The 18,887-nt window shown below is 34.9% G+C and overlaps 1 protein-coding gene across 1 annotated transcript; it reads left to right on the top strand.

Annotated features, from left to right (window-relative positions):
• The first annotated feature begins 326 nt into the window (after positions 1–326).
• Positions 327–18,473, top strand: LOC142628045 (alpha-glucan water dikinase, chloroplastic). Its single transcript, XM_075801988.1, has 34 exons — positions 327–511; positions 1,544–1,845; positions 3,260–3,301; positions 3,413–3,522; positions 3,636–3,714; positions 3,837–3,928; positions 4,029–4,182; positions 6,664–6,885; positions 7,069–7,407; positions 7,500–7,610; positions 7,750–7,848; positions 7,961–8,101; positions 8,237–8,325; positions 8,864–8,998; positions 9,276–9,438; positions 9,558–9,647; positions 9,731–9,916; positions 10,239–10,301; positions 10,379–10,441; positions 10,561–10,620; positions 10,714–10,866; positions 11,001–11,084; positions 11,426–11,602; positions 11,686–11,792; positions 11,996–12,209; positions 12,293–12,396; positions 12,607–12,742; positions 12,926–13,051; positions 14,816–14,926; positions 16,031–16,129; positions 16,837–17,010; positions 17,089–17,181; positions 17,397–17,512; positions 17,969–18,473. The coding sequence occupies exons 2-34, from the start codon at positions 1,567–1,569 to the stop codon at positions 18,171–18,173; spliced, it is 4,416 nt and encodes a 1,471-aa protein (XP_075658103.1). The 5' UTR covers positions 327–511; positions 1,544–1,566; the 3' UTR covers positions 18,174–18,473.
• The last annotated feature ends 414 nt before the right edge of the window (positions 18,474–18,887 follow it).

The following is an 18,887-nucleotide window of genomic DNA, read 5'->3' as shown; positions in this document are numbered from 1 at the left end:
TCTCATTAGAAATTAAAGTTTTATTTAAAACTAAAAATAAAAAAAAAAAAATCCTTCAAATATCAAAGACATAGGGGTAATACTGAAAATTCAATTAAAACCCAAGGGCAATTAACAACCACAATTTTTTAAATACCAAATGTCTTCTCTTTTCACGGACCCCACGGCTTCTTTCGCTCGCTCAGCTCACGCTATCTTTTTGCCACCATCTCTCGCACGTGACAGCTCCAATTCCCGAACTTTTCCATCTACGTGGCCCAATGAAACCACGCCACGCGTCCACGCTTGGGTGATATAACGCCATGCTCTACGTAATTGTGCTCCTCATTTCATTTCGAAAGATCTTCTTCAACTCAGTACTCAGAGCCACCGAGTGTGAGTGAGTGAGTGAGTGAGAAATAAAAAAAGCTCCAATATTTCGAGCTCTCTCTACAGCTACACAATTTTCTTTGATTCTAAGATCTAATCGTATATTCTCTACAATTCGGAGAGCTTCGAATCAAGTTCAAAGGTACTTTCGGAAACTCAATCTGTGTTGCTTTTCGAAGAGTTTGATCAATTTCTAGATACTGATTTTATCGTAATCTTGATCGAGTTTGAACTTGTTTTCAAGAATTCTAGGTTTCTATGTGGAAGATTATTGAGTAGAAACAAAAATGTTCAAATTGTTACTATTTTTGACGGTTGTTTGTTTTTCATTCATGCTCCGTTTGGTTACTGAGAAAATGTAGAAAGAAATGAAACGAAAAAAGAATTGGATTTTTGCATTCGGATTAGAGAAACTTATGGCTCTGATTCAACTGAGTGTAATACGAATAATTTGCGTGAGAATGATAGTTTGATTTTCTCTGCTTTTCATAGTAACCGAACAGAGAATTAGAGCTCGGGATAGGTAAAATTTCAAATTTATATTCATGATATTAGAAAAATTAAAGAGATTTCCTGATCCATTCGTATCTTGTTTAGAATGTGTAACTGACTGTAACAGTACTTCAGCTTTGCTCACTTTTTTTCTTTTCTTTTCTTTTTTTCTTTTTTTTTTTTTTTTTTTTTTGAATTTCTTGTTTCTTACTCTCACTTTTTTTTCAAGAATTCTAGGATTTCTCTGTGGAAAATTATCTAGTAGAAATAGAATGTTCAAATTGTTACTATTTTTTATGGTTTTTATTTTTCATTCATGCTCCGTTTGGTTAGTGAGAAAATGTAGAACGAAATCAAAATAAAAAAAGAATTGGATTTTGCATTTGGATTAGAGAAAACCTATGGCTCTGATTCAACTGAACGTAATACGAATAATTTGCAAGGGAATGATATTTTGATTTTCTTTGCTTTTGTTTTCCACTGTTTTTCTTAGTAACCAAACAGAGAATTAGAGCTCAGAATAGGTGAATTTTCAAATTAATATTCATGATATTAGAAAAAGTAATGGGATTGTCTGATCCATTCGTATGAGTACTTCAGCTTCGGCTTTACATAATTTGCTCCTTTTTTGTGAAAATTTTGTTTCCTACTGTAGTCTGATTCTTGGATTTCTTTTCTTCAGATCTAAGGAGCGTATCAACGAATATGAGTAATACCTTAGGCCATAATATACTCCAGCAGAGTTTGCTTCGTCCCCCACTTCTGGAACCTCAAAGAAAACTCAATTCTTCTGGCATTTCTGCAAACATTTTGTTCAAAGCTGTGTGTGGGAACCAATCAGCAGCACATTCAAGGAAATTGCCACTGTCCAGGAAATTTTTCGGGAACAATCTGAGTGTGCAGAAGTCAAAGTTAGCATCAGGAACACGGTGTCCTGTCACAGTTGTTCCCCGTGCTGTATTAGCCATGGATCCAGCTTCTGAGGTAATCATTCCCTTGCTGAAAATGGTTGTTTATTCTTTCTGTTTTAAGATTTTGAATGTGTAGGAAGACCCGGTATGTAAATTTGCTTGCCTTGAAGTAGATTTTGATAGAGTATGGTATTTGATTCATTAGAATAACCTTGTGAAAAATCAATAAACTGGAAAAATACTTTATTTTCACATGTTGTTAGAAGAAGCTTTTTGGTGTGGTGGGGTTGGACGAATGTGCTACAATTTGAGAATTATGGCAGCTGGAATAGCAATGTTGGTTTTATACTTTCAGGTTTTAGAAAAGACGAGGCGTAGCTCTGATATAATGTTAGAATAAGAAAATATCCAGAAGTAAAGAGAAGACGAGAGAGAAAGAATATAAGAGGTTAACGTGGTCCGGCTTTAAAGGCATACATCTATAGTGTAAACCCCCAAAGAGCTACAATGAACTTGGATTGGGATGATGCAGTCAACCTTGACTAATAATTAATGGATTGGACATTGATATCCCTTAACATTAGGTTCTTAATGCCTCCCCTCCTTTGGGCACTTGGGTTTTACATAATATTGATATGTGTATGTTTGGAATGAGGGGGTTGAGGGGGGGTGTTTAGAGACCAGGGTTTACCAGGCACGGTCTCATTTACCTTTACTTGGGCTGGGGATTATCTTTTAGTGGCAATCCATGAACTTTTGGATCGTTGACTCAGTAATAGATTGCTGGAAGCAAAGAACTTGAAGAGATGAACTGCGTCTATGGCTATTGACTACAGTGCTGCTGATCATATTTTGAAGAAGTCACTCACTCATGTTGGAGAGGAAGACAGATAGTTAAAGACCTTATCCAGCTATCTCATGAGTTTCAGATACCTATATTTGGGCATAAAAGTTAGGAAATTAATGATACTTTTTAATTTTTTTTTTTTTAAGTATTATAATCCTAGTGTATATTCTAGTCCTCGTTAGCTTCCTAGTGAAATGTTAAGATTGAGATATGTTTTGAGTCAATGGATATATGTATTAGCGCTAGTGCTCACCCCCCCCCCCCCTCCCCTCCCACCCAAATCACCACCACCACAAAAAAAAAAAAAAAAAAAAAAAACTCATCTCAAACATAGTTCTTCATAGATGGGGTTTACAAGTTCTTCTAAATTCTATATATCTTTGATTTTCCATTTTCTTATTTTAGTAACCCACTAGTGTCAAAAGGTATGCTTCTAATCTCTTTGTAAATGGCTTGTTTATTGCATGTTTAAAATATGCAAACAAGGCTGAGTCAAACTTTGATCCAAGCATTACCCAAATAATACTCAGTATTAGACAAATGGAATTGATAAATGAATAATTTTTCTGCATGTATTTGAAAATTTCTGTTTTGGACATTTAATTATGTCTACCAACTTTTGCTTTTTCCTTCATCGCAGCTTGCTGGAAAATTCAACCTTGAAGGAAATATAGAATTGCAGGTATGAAGCTGACCCCAGATACTTGGAAAAGCTTTTGCTGAGTTGATACAAGGTATCTATATGATTCAGGAGAAAGTCATACTAACAGGCTTCACTCTTTTAACTGAGCAGGTTGGTGTTAGCACTCCTGCTCCAGGGGCTGCCACACAAGTAGATATTCAAGTTTCATATAGTAGTGACTCTTTGCTTCTTCACTGGGGTCTTATACATGATAGAAAGGAGTAAGTTCAACTGTAATTTGAACTTATTTTTTTCATCTCAAGTTCCCATATGGATCAAATACTACTTAGATTTGAGGCTTCTTTCCTTATGTCCTTTTTTTTTCTACTTTTAGAAAATGGGTACTTCCTTCTCATCGCCCAGATGGAACAAAGTTATATAAGAACAAAGCCCTTAGAACTCCTTTTGTGAAAGTAAGCTCCTGAGAGCAGCAGCAGCAAATTATGTCATAGAATTCTATCATATGACTGAACATTGGTACTCTTTTGGCTAGTTAAATATAGTTTAATTAATTTATTTATTGTTTTTTCTACAGTCTGGCTCAAATTCCTTCCTTAAAATAGAAATTAATGATCCTGGAATACAAGCTATAGAGTTTCTTATATTTGATGAAGCCCATAATAAATGGTGAGCTTTCATCATTTTTATTTGTGCTTTGTTTAGCAACTTTAAAATAAGATAGTTAAAATTTATGTGCTTTTTTCCTTGTGAATTTTTCTTTCCTCAGGTTTAAAAAAGATGGTCAGAACTTTCATGTTGAAATACATAAGGGAGAGAAATTAAATCCAGATGTTTCGGTTCCTGAAGATCTTGTCCAAATTCAAGCTTATTTGAGGTGGGAAAGAAAGGGTAAACAAATGTATACTCCAGAGCAAGAGAAGGCAAGTGAAAGTGCTGCTTTAATTCTGTGACTTCAACATGAATAATTGTTGATATAGTGGAATCTATGTTCCCAATTTTTTGTGACTTAAGTTTATTATAATAGGTTTATGTGAAATAGAAACAGAATATAGATAATCAATTACACACTGAACAGTACCCAAACTTTATGTGAGGCTGGTGGTTCAACCTCAGGCCTATATCAATGGGTGGCGCCGAGGAAGAAGTCTCACTAGAAAGATATGGAGGTTACAATAGTGGTACTAAACTCTCTAAAAATCCAAATCCCAAATACACCTAAAAACTCTCTCCTGCCACTAGCACACCATGAGAATCCCTTATTCTCTAAATCATGGTGTGCAAAACCCAAAAATTGAGTGTATGGGTGTTAAAGAACTAAGCATGGCCAACAAAGTCAGTAAGTTGTTCAAAGTTTTGCATGCAGAGTTAATTCAAATCAAATAAATTACTTAGTCATCTGGGAGTGACTAGCTTTCCAGGGGTATGATTCTGTGATTAGCTTATTGGTGTAACTATACAGAATCATTCAAGCCACATGTAACAATAATCAATAGCACACTGTTTCAACAACTATTCTTCTCTCTCTCTCTCTCTCCCCCCTCCTGGCCACCTTCTTGAATAGAGTACAGTCGGTATCTAGTTCAACTTTTGATTCTGCATTCAGTATTTTTCATCTTCATTGTTAAATATTTGCATAAAGGTTTTAATGATTGGTAATTTTATTTAGATTTTCTTTATTCTAGTAGAAGATACACTAAATATATTACAAAATTTATTTTTTGGGTAAGAGCCCTCATCATCAACAACAACAATAACAGTCCATTCATCTTTGTCTACTTTTTTTTTTTTTTCTTGATTAGTAATGAAAAAAATTTGTTAGAAATAAGAAAAAGAGACCATTCATCTTTGTCTACTTTTACTAAAATTACATTTCATGTACTCTATTTTAGTCCTACCTAACCAAAAGCCTTTAGAATCTAAAGCATCTCACTGCATTTCTAACTTAACTTTAATTCCACATCTAGTTTCATTCACTGAAACTATGAGTCTGTTTGGATACCGTTTAATTCTGATAACTAAAAATACTGTAACAAAATAAATTTTAAATGTGTGAACAGTACCGTGAGACCCAGTTTTGAAGAAAAATTTGCTGAATTAGACAACTTGTGGGTCCCGTGAACATTGTACGGGACCCACTGTACTGGATGCAAATGCGCTGAAACTGAATTTCAGCACAATCCAAACGGAGGCTATATCATCTGCAAAAAGCATACACCCAAAAGGCTTACTCTTGTTTCAATTTAGTGAATTCATCCATCAATAGTTCAAAGAGATATGGACGTAATGTTGATTCTTGATACAAACATATAGTGATGGGAAATTTACTTGTGATGCTTTCACTTATTCTCACACTAGATACAACTTTGTCTTACATATCCTTAATCAACTTCATATGCTTTACAAAACTTGCCACATAATCTCTTTAAAGACCCTAAAATTTCTTTTTGTAGGTCAATGAAAACTTCATGAAGATCTTTACAAGCCTCTCAATAGTTTCTATTAGACATCAAAGTAAAAAATAGCTTCTATGGTAGACCTTCTTAGCATAAATCAAATTGATTATCTAATATTACTGTTTCATGTCTTAACTTATGTTCAATCACTCTCGCCCAAAGTTTCATAGTGTGGCTCATAACTCATAAGTTCAATTCCACGGTAATTTGTATGATTTTGAATATCTCTATTGTTCTTGTGCATAGGTATTAGAGTACATGTTTTCCACTCACTAGGCATTTTGTTAGCACTTAAGATCTTATTGAATAGGTTTGTCAACCAGCATACACCCATGTCGCCCAAGAACTTCCAAACCTCAATGGGAATTTCAGCCATTCCACGACTTTTCTCACTTTCATCATTCTCAATGCCTCCTTTACCTCATCAACGTCCTCCAAATTTTCTCTACCAGGGAGAAATTTAGTCTTGGATACCTGATACTTATTCACGTTATGCATATTTAGCTAATGTATTTAACTCTATTGGATGCCCCAAACTGGCATGAGAATTGAATCTTACCTGGTACCTATTTGCCTTATTTTAGCTTCTAGTGAAACAATGATTAGAGCAAAGTAGGAATTTATTTGTGGATGGAGAAATAAGAAATAGAAAAGTGCAGCTTTTACATAATGTAAATTTCTTCTTGAACATTCCTTTCTTTCCATGTCTTCATTGAGGTAGCATCTATAAAAGTTTTAGTGACCATTTCCAGATAAGGGAATATGATAAACATCTCTGCAACTTCCTAGTGTCCTCTTATTATATAAGTAACAATTTACTATAAATGCCCCCCAAAAGTCCAGCAAAAGCTCTTTATGTAGGACACCATATCATAAAAACTTGGTGCCTTGATATATCAAGGTCTTTTGTTTTGTCTGCTCATAACAAAATTTTGCACTTTTTAACAGGTGGAATATGAAGCAGCTCGATCTGAGTTATTGGAGGAAGTAGCTAGGGGTGCTTCCATACAAGATCTCAGAGCAAGGTTGATGAAAAAGAATGATAGTAGTGTAGTGAGGGAGCCACCCATTTCTGAAACAAAGAACATACCTGAAGATCTTGTACAAATACAAGCTTTTATACGATGGGAGAAAGCAGGGAAACCCAACTATTCCCAAGACCAACAACTTGTAAATTTCAAATATCATTAAGCTAATTGGCTCTTTGGGTTTTTTTTGTTCATTTTAAAGAGCTTTCTATTATAGCTAGTGGACGCTAATAGATTTCTCATCTACTTCTTTCTATCTTTAATGAGTGCATCCCTTGCTGTTGCTTGTACTTGATCTTGATTGGTATAATGTTCTAATGAGCAGAGAGAATTTGAGGAAGCAAGAAAAGAGTTGCAATTTGAGCTAGAAAAAGGTGCCTCTCTTGATGAGATACGAAAGAAAATTGCCAAAGGAGAGATACAATCTAAGGTTGCAAAGCAATTGCATCACAAAAAGTATTTTACTCCTGGGAAGATTCAGCGCAAGAAAAGGGATTTCACGCAGCTTATCACTAAATATGTGGCTGAGTCTGTGGAGGAACCTGACTCTAGCCAACCAAAAGCCTTGACAGTAGTTGAAAATTTTGCTAAGACAAAGGAAGAACAGGATGGTGGTCGTGTTCTGAACAAGAAAATCTACAAGCTTGCTGATAAGGAACTTCTGGTAAGACAAAGATGTGCTGCTGATCCTCACATCTCTTTCTGCTGGAATTGTAGGGATTATTCTAATTTTTTGCTTCTTTGCATATTATCAAGGTACTTGTAACCAAGACTGAGGGCAAGACAAAGGTGCATCTGGCTACAGATTTCAAAGAACCTGTTACCCTTCACTGGGCCTTATCTAAGCAAAGTGCTGGAGAGTGGTTGGTAATATTTCGAATGTGTTGATCACAAACATGGTCTGCTAGAAGTTGTGGATATTCAAAATGATAATAATGGTTTCTATTGTATTTCTAATGGCAAGTTTATGTGCCTTACAAAGATCAAATATGTTTCCATCTTTTAGGTACCACCTCCAACAGCATTACCCCCTGGTTCAGTTTCTCTAGGCAAGGCCATTGAAACACAACTTACTAATAGTTCTTCTGCCAATCCCCCTTATGAGGTATGCTAAGAGATGATTAATTTAATCCTGTACACCTTACATATTGAATCTTTAAAGTCCAACTTTTAAAATATCTGTAGACAACATCTACGTAATCCCAATATATTATCAGGTCCAATCCATAGAAATTGAGATTGAAGATGAAAATTACAAAGGGATGCCGTTTGTCCTTGTCTCTGGTGGAAATTGGATAAAGAACAAGGGCTCAGACTTCTATATGGAATTCAGTGTTGGACCCAAGCCAGTCCAAAAGGTTGTTCTCTGTTTCATATTGCAAGGATTATCTTTTATGATTGGCTTATCTAGATTTGTTTTTGGTCGTTTTTTGCATTCTGCTTCAGATTAGATTATCTTTCCAGATTTAATGACTAGACTTTTCCCATTAAAGGATTATGGTGATGGCAAAGGCACTGCCAAGTCTTTGCTGGATAAAATAGCAGAGATGGAAAGTGAGGCCCAGAAGTCCTTTATGCACCGGTTAGTAATCTCTGACAGATTTCCATATATGTCATCATTTCAGTTTTTGGCTTCTGCTTTTGCCTTTATTGCTGGAGTCAAGGTGCTCTTTTATGATCTTAAGTAAATTCATTTTGCTATTATTTTCGTTGAAATATGCTTAGAGTTTCTAGCAGTAGATTTAGACTTTTGCATCGTGCTGATTGAAGCTCCAACTCCAACTCCCTCCCCCACACACCCACCAATATATATATATATATATATATATATCGTATCTTCTTTATTTTATTAATGTGCATTTATGTTTTCTAAAAACAAATTGACTCAGCTATAAACATAATTTTTGGAGTCCCTTTTCTGATTGCTCATTGCTAAAAACTTCACTTTTAGTTTTGTTAGAGCTATTGCTGGATACTTTTAACAGACCCTTTAGAGAGAAAAAAGAGAATATCTTATTAAACATTGTTGCTGATATAGTATTCTAGCTCATATCTTTGTCACCAAGAATATTCAGATTCAGTTGTTCATATATTGATGACTCATATGTTCTTTCTCTCAGATTTAATATTGCGGCAGACTTAACAGATCAAGCCAAAAATGCTGGTGAATTGGGTCTTGCAGGAATTTTGGTGTGGATGAGGTTTATGGCTACAAGGCAACTCATATGGAATAAAAATTACAATGTGAAGCCACGGTATTACTCATATGATACTCAAGCATTTAATTGGTCAATGTTTTCTATGGCTTTCTGGACCTTAGAGGTGTATGTCTTCACATATGGCTCATCAAATTGGATCATTATCTTCATGCTGAGTTTATGCTGCCCATATCTGCTTTCACATCTGATCTCACTTTTGTTTATAATTTTGCTAATTTCATTCACTTCTTTTAATGAACCAGTTGTCAATCTTTGATGTTCTGTGAGCATAGATTATCATCCTTTAAGATTAATTTCTCTTCTATTGGTGCAGTGAGATCAGTAAAGCACAGGATAGACTTACAGACTTACTCCAGAATATTTATTCAAGTCATCCACAGTATCGCGAGGTTCTGCGGATGATTATGTCTACTGTTGGACGTGGAGGTGAAGGTGATGTGGGACAGCGAATTCGGGATGAAATCCTGGTCATCCAGGTTGATTGTGATTTGCTATTTGCTTTTCTTTCTCTTTTTATGCCCTATTTATTTCCTTTCTCTTGTAAGTGAATGGTTGGAACTTAGAACAATATGAATAACTAAATGTTGATTTTCAGAGACACAATGAATGCAAGGGTGGAATGATGGAAGAATGGCATCAAAAGTTACATAATAACACTAGCCCTGATGATGTTGTAATCTGTCAGGTATTGAAGTTGTTTTCTGTATGGATTTTTTTTCATTTGGTATGCGTTTTTTGAATTCTCTAATCCTAATGCTGTCCCTCCAGGCACTAATTGATTATATTGAAAGTGACTTTGATATGGGTGTTTACTGGAAAAGTTTGAATGACAATGGAATAACAAAAGAACGCCTTCTAAGCTATGATCGTGGCATTCATTCTGAACCATCATTCAGGAGAGATCAGAGGGATGGACTTCTGCATGATTTGAGAAACTACATGAGAACTTTGAAGGTTGGCTTCATAAACCTTTCTTAATTAAGGTCCATGTTTTTATTTTTTATAAATGTCTTTTTGCAAGACATGGAAATTGCACCTGGTTTACATTCAATAATATTTGCAAAGAATTTTTGTTTTGTGCATGTTATGCCAAGTATGCTTTCTTTTGTTCTTGATACTTGTTTCAAAAAATGAAGGATTGTAGTAGAATTTATGAGTTGCAGTGGAACTAACTCATAAATGATAATTTATGTGGCATACCTTTGAGTCCATTGCCTGCCCTATATGCTGTGTAGCCATATTTCAATATTTTGTTCTAATCGTGATTTATATGCAGGCAGTTCATTCGGGTGCAGATCTTGAGTCTGCTATTTCAAATTGTATGGGTTACAAATCTGAGGTATTGTCTGTAACTGGCTGGAGATTCCCAATCTGGTGTCCCTTTCTTAGCTTTGACAAAACTTTTGATTTCCTCAGGGTCAAGGCTTCATGGTTGGAGTGCACGTAAATCCTATATCTGGCTTGCCATCTGGATTTCCAGTAAAGTTTTCAAGTTTCATTTTGAACCCTTTTTTTTTTAATATTATTATTGACAATGGTGTCACCTGTATGTGACAAATTATAAAACTAGTTGCATTTTGGTTCATCTCCTTAAACAGGACCTGCTTCAGTTTGTCCTTGAGCATGTTGAAGATAAGAATGTTGAAGCCCTTCTTGAGGTTTGTGAAATTTTGATGCTTGAGATCACTTTTTTCTGTTGTCTTTTATACTCTAATGTTGCCTTTCTATATTTTTTTGGTTTTGTGATAAAGGGTTTGCTAGAGGCTCGTCAGGAGCTCCGGCCACTGCTCTTTAAGTCTAAGGATCGTCTGAAGGACCTTTTGTTTTTGGACATAGCCCTTGATTCTACTGTTAGGACAGCTATTGAAAGGGGATATGAGGAGTTAAATAATGCTCCACCAGAGGTAAATCCTGTTGGCAATATCAGTTGTTTTGTGCTTCATGTTTGATGCCTTAGTGTGTCAGTTCTGTCTACAGTCATGAATGATTGTAATATCATACTATATGTTTTTGACCAGCCAAATTATGCATCGTGCAGAAAATTATGCACTTCATTGCTCTAGTTCTCGAAAATCTTGCACTATCATCGGACAATAATGAGGATCTCATCTACTGCTTGAAGGTAATACACAAAATTAATTAGATTTTTTTTTGGGTAATCGTAGACCATATCTGAGTGTTTACACATTATAGAACAAATTTTCAAATTCTTGCTTTGGAAACAAATAGTTCTGAAAATTTTGTCATTGAGAAGCATAGAGTAAAGATCGAGGGAGTTATCCAACACTGCATTTTCTTGAAATATGAAGGAGTTGAATTTTATAGGCGATGACTAAATATTGCAGTGCCATTGTTGCTTTGTGCCTATATCTAAACTAGAATTTTAAGATGATAAACATTGCATGCTTTTATAGAAGACAGTTGTTTTCATTACAATATAATATTTCTACCATTTCTTTGAAGGGATGGAATCATGCCGTAAGCATGTCCAAGAGTAGGGATGATCACTGGGCATTATATGCAAAATCAGTCCTTGACAGAACCCGTCTCACACTAGCAAACAAGGCAGAGTGGTACCTGCAAGTTTTGCAACCATCAGCAGAGTACCTTGGGTCACGGCTTGGAGTGGACCAATGGGCTGTATGTCACAAGTTATCTTAAAAATTCAAATAACAAACACCAAATGCCTGCCTTGTTTCTGTCCTCATATTTACATCTCACAGGTGAACATATTCACTGAAGAAATTATCCGTGCTGGATCTGCTGCCTCTTTATCCACACTTCTTAATCGACTTGATCCTGTTCTTCGAAAGACTGCTAACCTCGGAAGGTTGATTGTACTGTCCATTTAATCAAATAAATCCTGTTGAAACCTCATGTTACTGTTATTAATTTGAATATATGTATAATTTATCAAATGGATTGTGATGTGATTTTTATTTTAGGTAATTGAAAATTGGACCATATAGCATCATTCACTGATTAAATGCTTTAAGATAACCTTCTAATGCAACTTTGGTTGGTCTGACACAGCTGGCAAGTTATCAGCCCAGTTGAAGTTGTTGGATATGTTGATGTTGTGGATGAGTTGCTTGCTGTTCAGAATAAATCTTATGGGCAGCCTACAATTTTAGTGGCAAAAAGTGTAAGAGGAGAGGAAGAAATTCCAGATGGTGTGGTTGCTGTGCTGACTCCTGATATGCCTGATGTCCTGTCTCATGTATCTGTGCGAGCAAGAAATGGCAAGGTAGTTCTCCTTTGAATCATATTTTTCCTCTTTGTGAGTTTATAGGTAAGTGTTTTTTAAAATAGCTGACAATTGTTTTGCAGATATGCTTTGCCACATGCTTTGATCCCAGTATATTGTCTGACCTCCAAGCTAAGAAAGGGAAGTTATTGAGCCTAAAACCTACATCTGCCGATGTAATTTATAGGTAATTCCCATTTGTTTAGCTTAATTTTAAAATATGTTGGTTGTATGCTCCATTATATGCATGATGAAATGGCATATGAACTATCAATGAACTTAGCGAATTCCATTATTTCTATTTGTTATTCTTTGCATGATGTATCTCTCTTCTAAAGTTGCATGAATGAACATTACTGAAATATAATCTCTATTACCCTTTTTGTTTCTCATTTAGTGAGCTAAAGGAAGGTGAGCTAGCAGATGCAAGTTCAACTAACTTGAAAGATGGTTCATCACCGTCTTTAACTTTGGTCAGAAAGCAATTTAATGGTAGATACGCAATATCATCTGAGGAGTTCACGAGTGACATGGTTAGCCCTTTGAATTTAACTTCAGTTTATGTCCTGTCCTAGAATTTCTTGTCTTTTTTATTTTTTTCCTCATTTCTCTTTATATTTTAGTATTGATAGGATTGGGCAAAATAATGCATTGCAATTGTCTTAATTCTCTGGCATTAAGTTTGCATGAATTGCTTGAAATTGTGATTTTCATAGGTTGGAGCCAAATCACGTAATATCTCTTATTTAAAAGGGAAAGTGCCATCATGGGTTGGAATTCCTACATCAGTTGCCCTACCATTTGGAGTATTTGAGAAGGTTCTTTCAGATAATTCAAATCAGGTTTTCCTCATATCAAAAACTCCTTCATACTCTTTTCCCCATAATGAATTGTGTAGCTACAGTCCCCTAACATCTCTTCACTTTGAACCATCTAACTTTCAAAAATTAATTAGGCTTTTCTTTGTTATATCCCTCTCTTAGATTAGATGATTAAATTTACTATTTTTTATTAGTTTAAGCTTGTGGGATGATCAGTAATTTATTATGGTATCAAAACAAGAAGTCCTGAGATCAAACTTTATCTCCCATTTAAACAAATTTCCACGTGTTAGGCCCACACATGAAGGCAGCGTGTTAAATTAAATGATTAAATTCACTATTTTCTAACAACTTAAATCTTTGTGACAATCAGTAATTTATAATAAACATAGGAGAGTTGCTTTGGTAAAATCTTCATTGTCATCGTGTTTTAGTGATAGCCAACTTTTGTGGTGAGCTTTAAAACAGTAACATTGTAAAGTGAACAAGAGATTAATTTTACATGTGGAATCAAGGGAACATTGTTATCTCTTCTTGTAGTTGCTTTGAACGATAGGACAGATTTAGGAACAACCTATGTGTGCTTGAGGTGGGCTTAGTGTTAAAAAAAATTTGTGGATTTAGGGTTTAGGATTTTTTTTTTAAAAAAAGTGGGGCGGGGGTGGGGGCGGGGGCGGTTAGGTTTGTAACATGAATTAGAGTTTGAAAAGTTTTGAGATTTGATGGCTATTTGGTAGGGAAAATACCTGGGGTTTTTAGAATTTGATTAGGGGAGGAAAAATATTTGATTTCAGATTGTTTAGAAGAAGGAAAAGATAAATTTCTTGATGTATTAGGGGTAATGTGAACAGAACACGTGAACAAAAATTATGTCTTTGGGTGGGCTTTAAAACACTGTAAATTGAACAAGAGATTAATTACTATGAACGAGATTAAAACACTGTAAATTGAACAGGATATTTTAGATGTGGAATCAAGTGAAAATTATTATTTTTTCCTGAGGGCGATTTGGACCAATAGGATTAATTTAGGGAAAACTTGTCTATGTGTGCTTGTGGTGAGTTTAGGTTAGGAGAATTTGTGGATTCAGAGTTTAGGATTCTAGAAGAAAAGGTAAGGGTTTTTTGAATGTGTCCAAGTCGGAAAAGTTTGAATTTTGGTAGTTATTTGGTACGGAAAATATGTGGGGTTTTTAGAACTTGATTGGGGAAGGGAAAAGGCTTCTTTGGGGTTGTAAAGACTCAACTCAATTATGAAGATACCCTTAATTCACAGAAGAAGATGCAGAATTACAGATTTGTCCTTGATTACAAAATTAACGGTACCTTGTAAAATAAAAGCCTGAATTAGATTACTTTTGGATGGCGAATCAAAATTTTTTTTAATCCTATAAAAGATACAACTAGACCTTTAAATTGCTTGAATTGGACTTCACACATTGACCCCATAGAATAAATCTTGAATGGATGAAATTGTGAATAGCAACAAAATAAATTACATGGCTGCATCAAGACAATTTAAGGTGGCTTAGGCCAATTACTTGAAAGCAGCATTTTTAGGCAAACCCTTGAAGGTTAAAACCAGTTTTGAGTGACTAATCTGTAGTTATCCTAACAAATTTCATTCTCTGGGCTCTAATTGCACCTGCTGCCAAATATTATGTTCAGCTGGTGCCAGTTTGGATCTGTTGTTTATCATCACTATACTATAAGGCTTTCCTCTAGTTTGACGGAATCTCTCTCTCACTCTCTCTCTCTCTCTCTCTCTCTCATACACACATTACAGGCAGTTGCTGAGAAGTTAAAGATTCTCAAGAAGAAGTTGGGAGAAGGAGAGTTCAGTGCACTCCGAGAGATTCGCAAGACAGTTTTACAGCTGGCAGCACCACCCCAATTGGTATGTTCTTTTTTTCTGGTAGGGCTTTATGTTTCGTGCTTGTTAAAAACATAGTCCACAATCTTCCTCTTTCTTTCTGACAAGTTCATTATTAGACACTAGGGAACCCATAAATTTTTCTATAATGACGGAATGTTGCACATATATATTTCTTTTTTCACCCACAACCATATATGAAACAGTTATGGTATCGGGGCAGTATCTTCAAATTTTTGAAGTAATATGCTATGGGTACATTTGTTTTGTTTTGTTCTTTTTCCCTAGGTAAATACCTACCCACTTAAGGGGATTCAAACCTTAACCTTTAACCACCATCTCATACTTAATGGGAGTGGAAGTTCCATTTGAAAGGCCAATAGCATGAATTGGGTCCATTTGTAGTTTCATTAACAATTCCCCCCCCCCCCCCAACACACACACCATAGAATAATCCCTTTTTATAATACACACACACACACATATAGACACACAGACCATAGGTTAGAGTGTTAGACCTTATATGTTTACAAGTAATTATTGCAAATGAGAAAATATCAATACCCAAATAATTTTTAGATACCAATTTAGAGTAAATAATTTGTTTGAAAACATTAGTTTAATAAATTATATTAAATGGGTATATAGATATTCTAATTAAAGTTTTGAACTAAAATTAACACTTAATATTAATTACACAGAGCTACCATAATTAAATTTACAAATTATTGAATATATAGCATTTGTCATGTACTTCATTGATAACTAAAAAGTGATTTATCAAAGAGATAATGGGTTCATTAAATGAGCCAAGTGGAATCATTGATCATGAGGAGATATTTAATAGAGTATTAATGAGACTAATATATGAGTCATTGATAACAATAATAATTAAGGACAAAGTTTGGCTCTAAACATGGGCTCCAACCCCCAATAAGGAAATGGCATGTGCTCTTAAAACTAATAAGGAAATTGTTAAAATTATTCCATCATTGGCTAAACTTAACCATTCCTTAAGACAGGCTAGGTATTGCATGTTTTCCATTGAATATAATTCTGCTAGGGCTTTAAGGCAGAATAACCTAGTTTCACATGAAATTAATAGCTTATTGCAAGACTTAATTGCAGGTTCAGGAGCTGAAAACTAAGATGCAAGGTTCAGGAATGCCTTGGCCTGGTGATGAAGGCGAACAGCGATGGGGGCAGGCATGGATGGCTATAAAGAAGGTAAGACTGCTTTTCCTCCGCTCAAGTATATCATATAACGTGATATTTATGCTTAATTGATTCTGATGAATTTCTTGCTTTTCTTTTATAAAATCTTCTATTTTGATAAAAATAGGTATGCCTGATATTTATACTTCATTGATTGTAATCAATTTCTTGCTTTTCTTTCATAAAATCTTCTATTTGGATAAAAATAGGGATCGAATAATTTTGTTCCACTAGCCCTAGTCATAGTGGAATTAATATCATCACTTCAATGTCTTGAAATTTTTTCATGAGGCATCTAGGACATTGATCTATAATCATTGATTTTTGAAGCTCTTCAGTGCTCGCTGATTTAGACACTCCTTATATCCTTCTTATATCCATCCACCTTGCCGTTCGTAGATATTCTCACTCTGAGAGAGTGAATATGATCTTATCTTCTATTGCATGGTCAGAATTTGCAGGAGTACCTCACAAAAATCTATGATTTTAATTCTACCTAGCTGATTAGTATATATTTATGTTGGATGCATAAACAGTTTGCTTGTAATGTCAGATATCTCCCCTAACTTTTCTATGTAAAAATTATTGTGCAATGAGGAAGTTGTAACTGTATCTTTCAATCATCACACTGCTCTCCTACATTTAAATTTCAGTTATCAATTATTTCCATTAAAAAAAATTCTGATATATAGGATATGCCTTGATCTGTTACAATCCAGGTCTGGGCTTCAAAGTGGAATGAAAGAGCATATTTCAGCACAAGAAAAGTAAAATTAGATCACGATTATCTCTGCATGGCTGTCCTTGTTCAGGAGATTATAAATGCTGATTATGCATTTGTAGTTCACACAACTAATCCCTCTTCAGGAGACTCATCAGAGATATATGCAGAGGTATTGTAATAATACCTGTACCATTTTTCTCTGCTGGATTAATTAGACATGTTGATTTGCATCTCATTCCTGGTACAGGTTGTAAAGGGACTTGGAGAAACACTAGTAGGAGCATATCCTGGTCGTGCTTTAAGTTTTATCAGCAAGAAAAATGATCTGAACTCTCCCCTGGTAACTCATCTTCCCTTGATTCTCACCAGGGGGTGTTATGTAGATGTGCATGATGGGAAATAACCAATTTCTGGTGCTATGTTGACGATTGGCACATTAATTCTGTAAAAAATTAATAAAATAAATTTGAATTATTAGCTTCTACTGTTGTAGAGAACATGCATATCTTTGTTGAACTTTGCCACTATTCACACAAATTTGTTGACATTTTTCAGGTGTTGGGTTACCCCAGCAAACCCATTGGCCTCTTTATAAGACGGTCTATTATTTTCCGATCTGATTCCAATGGTGAAGATCTAGAAGGTTATGCTGGTGCTGGCCTTTATGACAGGTGAAATCTTTTAACTTCCCAACACTGACACAGATGAGTTCCATGGCCAGATGAGACATTCTCACTGGCTGATCATTACATGCAGTGCCCATATATATATTATTGATTTAATAAGATCAACTTCGGTAAATATAGATTTGTAAGAGTAAGATTGAGTAAAAATGATGCGTACCTTCTTCAAAAAAGAAAGGTGTACCAAGATTGGCAATTCGAATTCATGTACTATTGCTAATATTATAATAGTATCATTCATCCAACTTCTAACCATTTCCTACTACTTGATGTGGGACTTGACCATTAAACCAATCACACCACTTTCACATGAATATTCCAACAGATCATATTGCTAAGTTCTTAATGCATGCTTTCATATTAGTCCCATGAAAATTTTGATTTTGATTTTGATTTTGATTTTTTTTTTTTTTGCTAATATAATGAGGCTTACTTTTTCCGTAGTGTGCCAATGGATGAGGAAGACAAAGTTGTGCTTGACTATTCATCTGACCCGCTCATCATTGATGGAAACTTTCGCCACTCGATCCTTTCTGGCATTGCTCGTGCAGGTAGTGCAATTGAGGAACTGTACGGGACTCCACAAGACATTGAAGGGGTGATTAGAGATGGGAAAGTATACGTTGTTCAGACAAGACCTCAAATGTGATTCTGATTTTTTTTTTTTTTTTCCTCCCTTCCTTTGGGTTAAAAAATATATCCTCACGGTGAACTTGTATAAATAAGAATAATAGTGCAAAGCACAAACTAAGAAAAGGAAAAGGAAACTAAGAAAAAATCAATGATGATAGAAGTGGTTGACACAAATAGAGGATGACATTTTAAACCATCACGTTGTAAGTTTATAAAGAAGTCAATATGTAATATCCGGGTTGACCTATTGAGTAGAAACTAGAAAGTAGGAAGACCCGTATGTATTCATATTGATATACAAATGGTTTTTGTGATACTTGACGTGCTGAGTGATAACCAAAGAAAAGTGGTATTTACAATGATTCATTTCAAGCTTTAAACCAAACGAAGAAGAAAAGTGTAAGCAATTTTATGAGTCCTATAATACTGATTAAAGTTATATTAGTCCATTAGCATTTTGTTTTTTAAAGATTAACCTTTTATTTAACTTTGGAGTAGGAAAAAGGTGGTATCAAGATTGGAAATACTTCTAAAAGTCGGAATATTGCAATATAGTCTAAGTTCATGCTTTACGTTGATCCAATGCTATGCACTAATAGCATGAAAGGTTGGCATGGTGACTCACCGAAATTGGCATCTATGTCAACCCAATTCTTTTCCATGTGAGATATTCCAAGATAGTTAAAAATACTAAATGATTGTATTGACTGTATTGTTTTCTTTAAGTAAT

Source organism: Castanea sativa, chromosome 3, assembly GCF_040712315.1.
Source record: "Castanea sativa cultivar Marrone di Chiusa Pesio chromosome 3, ASM4071231v1".
NCBI lineage: Eukaryota > Viridiplantae > Streptophyta > Magnoliopsida > Fagales > Fagaceae > Castanea > Castanea sativa.
The sequence above is the reverse complement of the archived record's forward strand: the minus strand, read 5'-3'. Positions and strand labels throughout refer to the sequence as shown.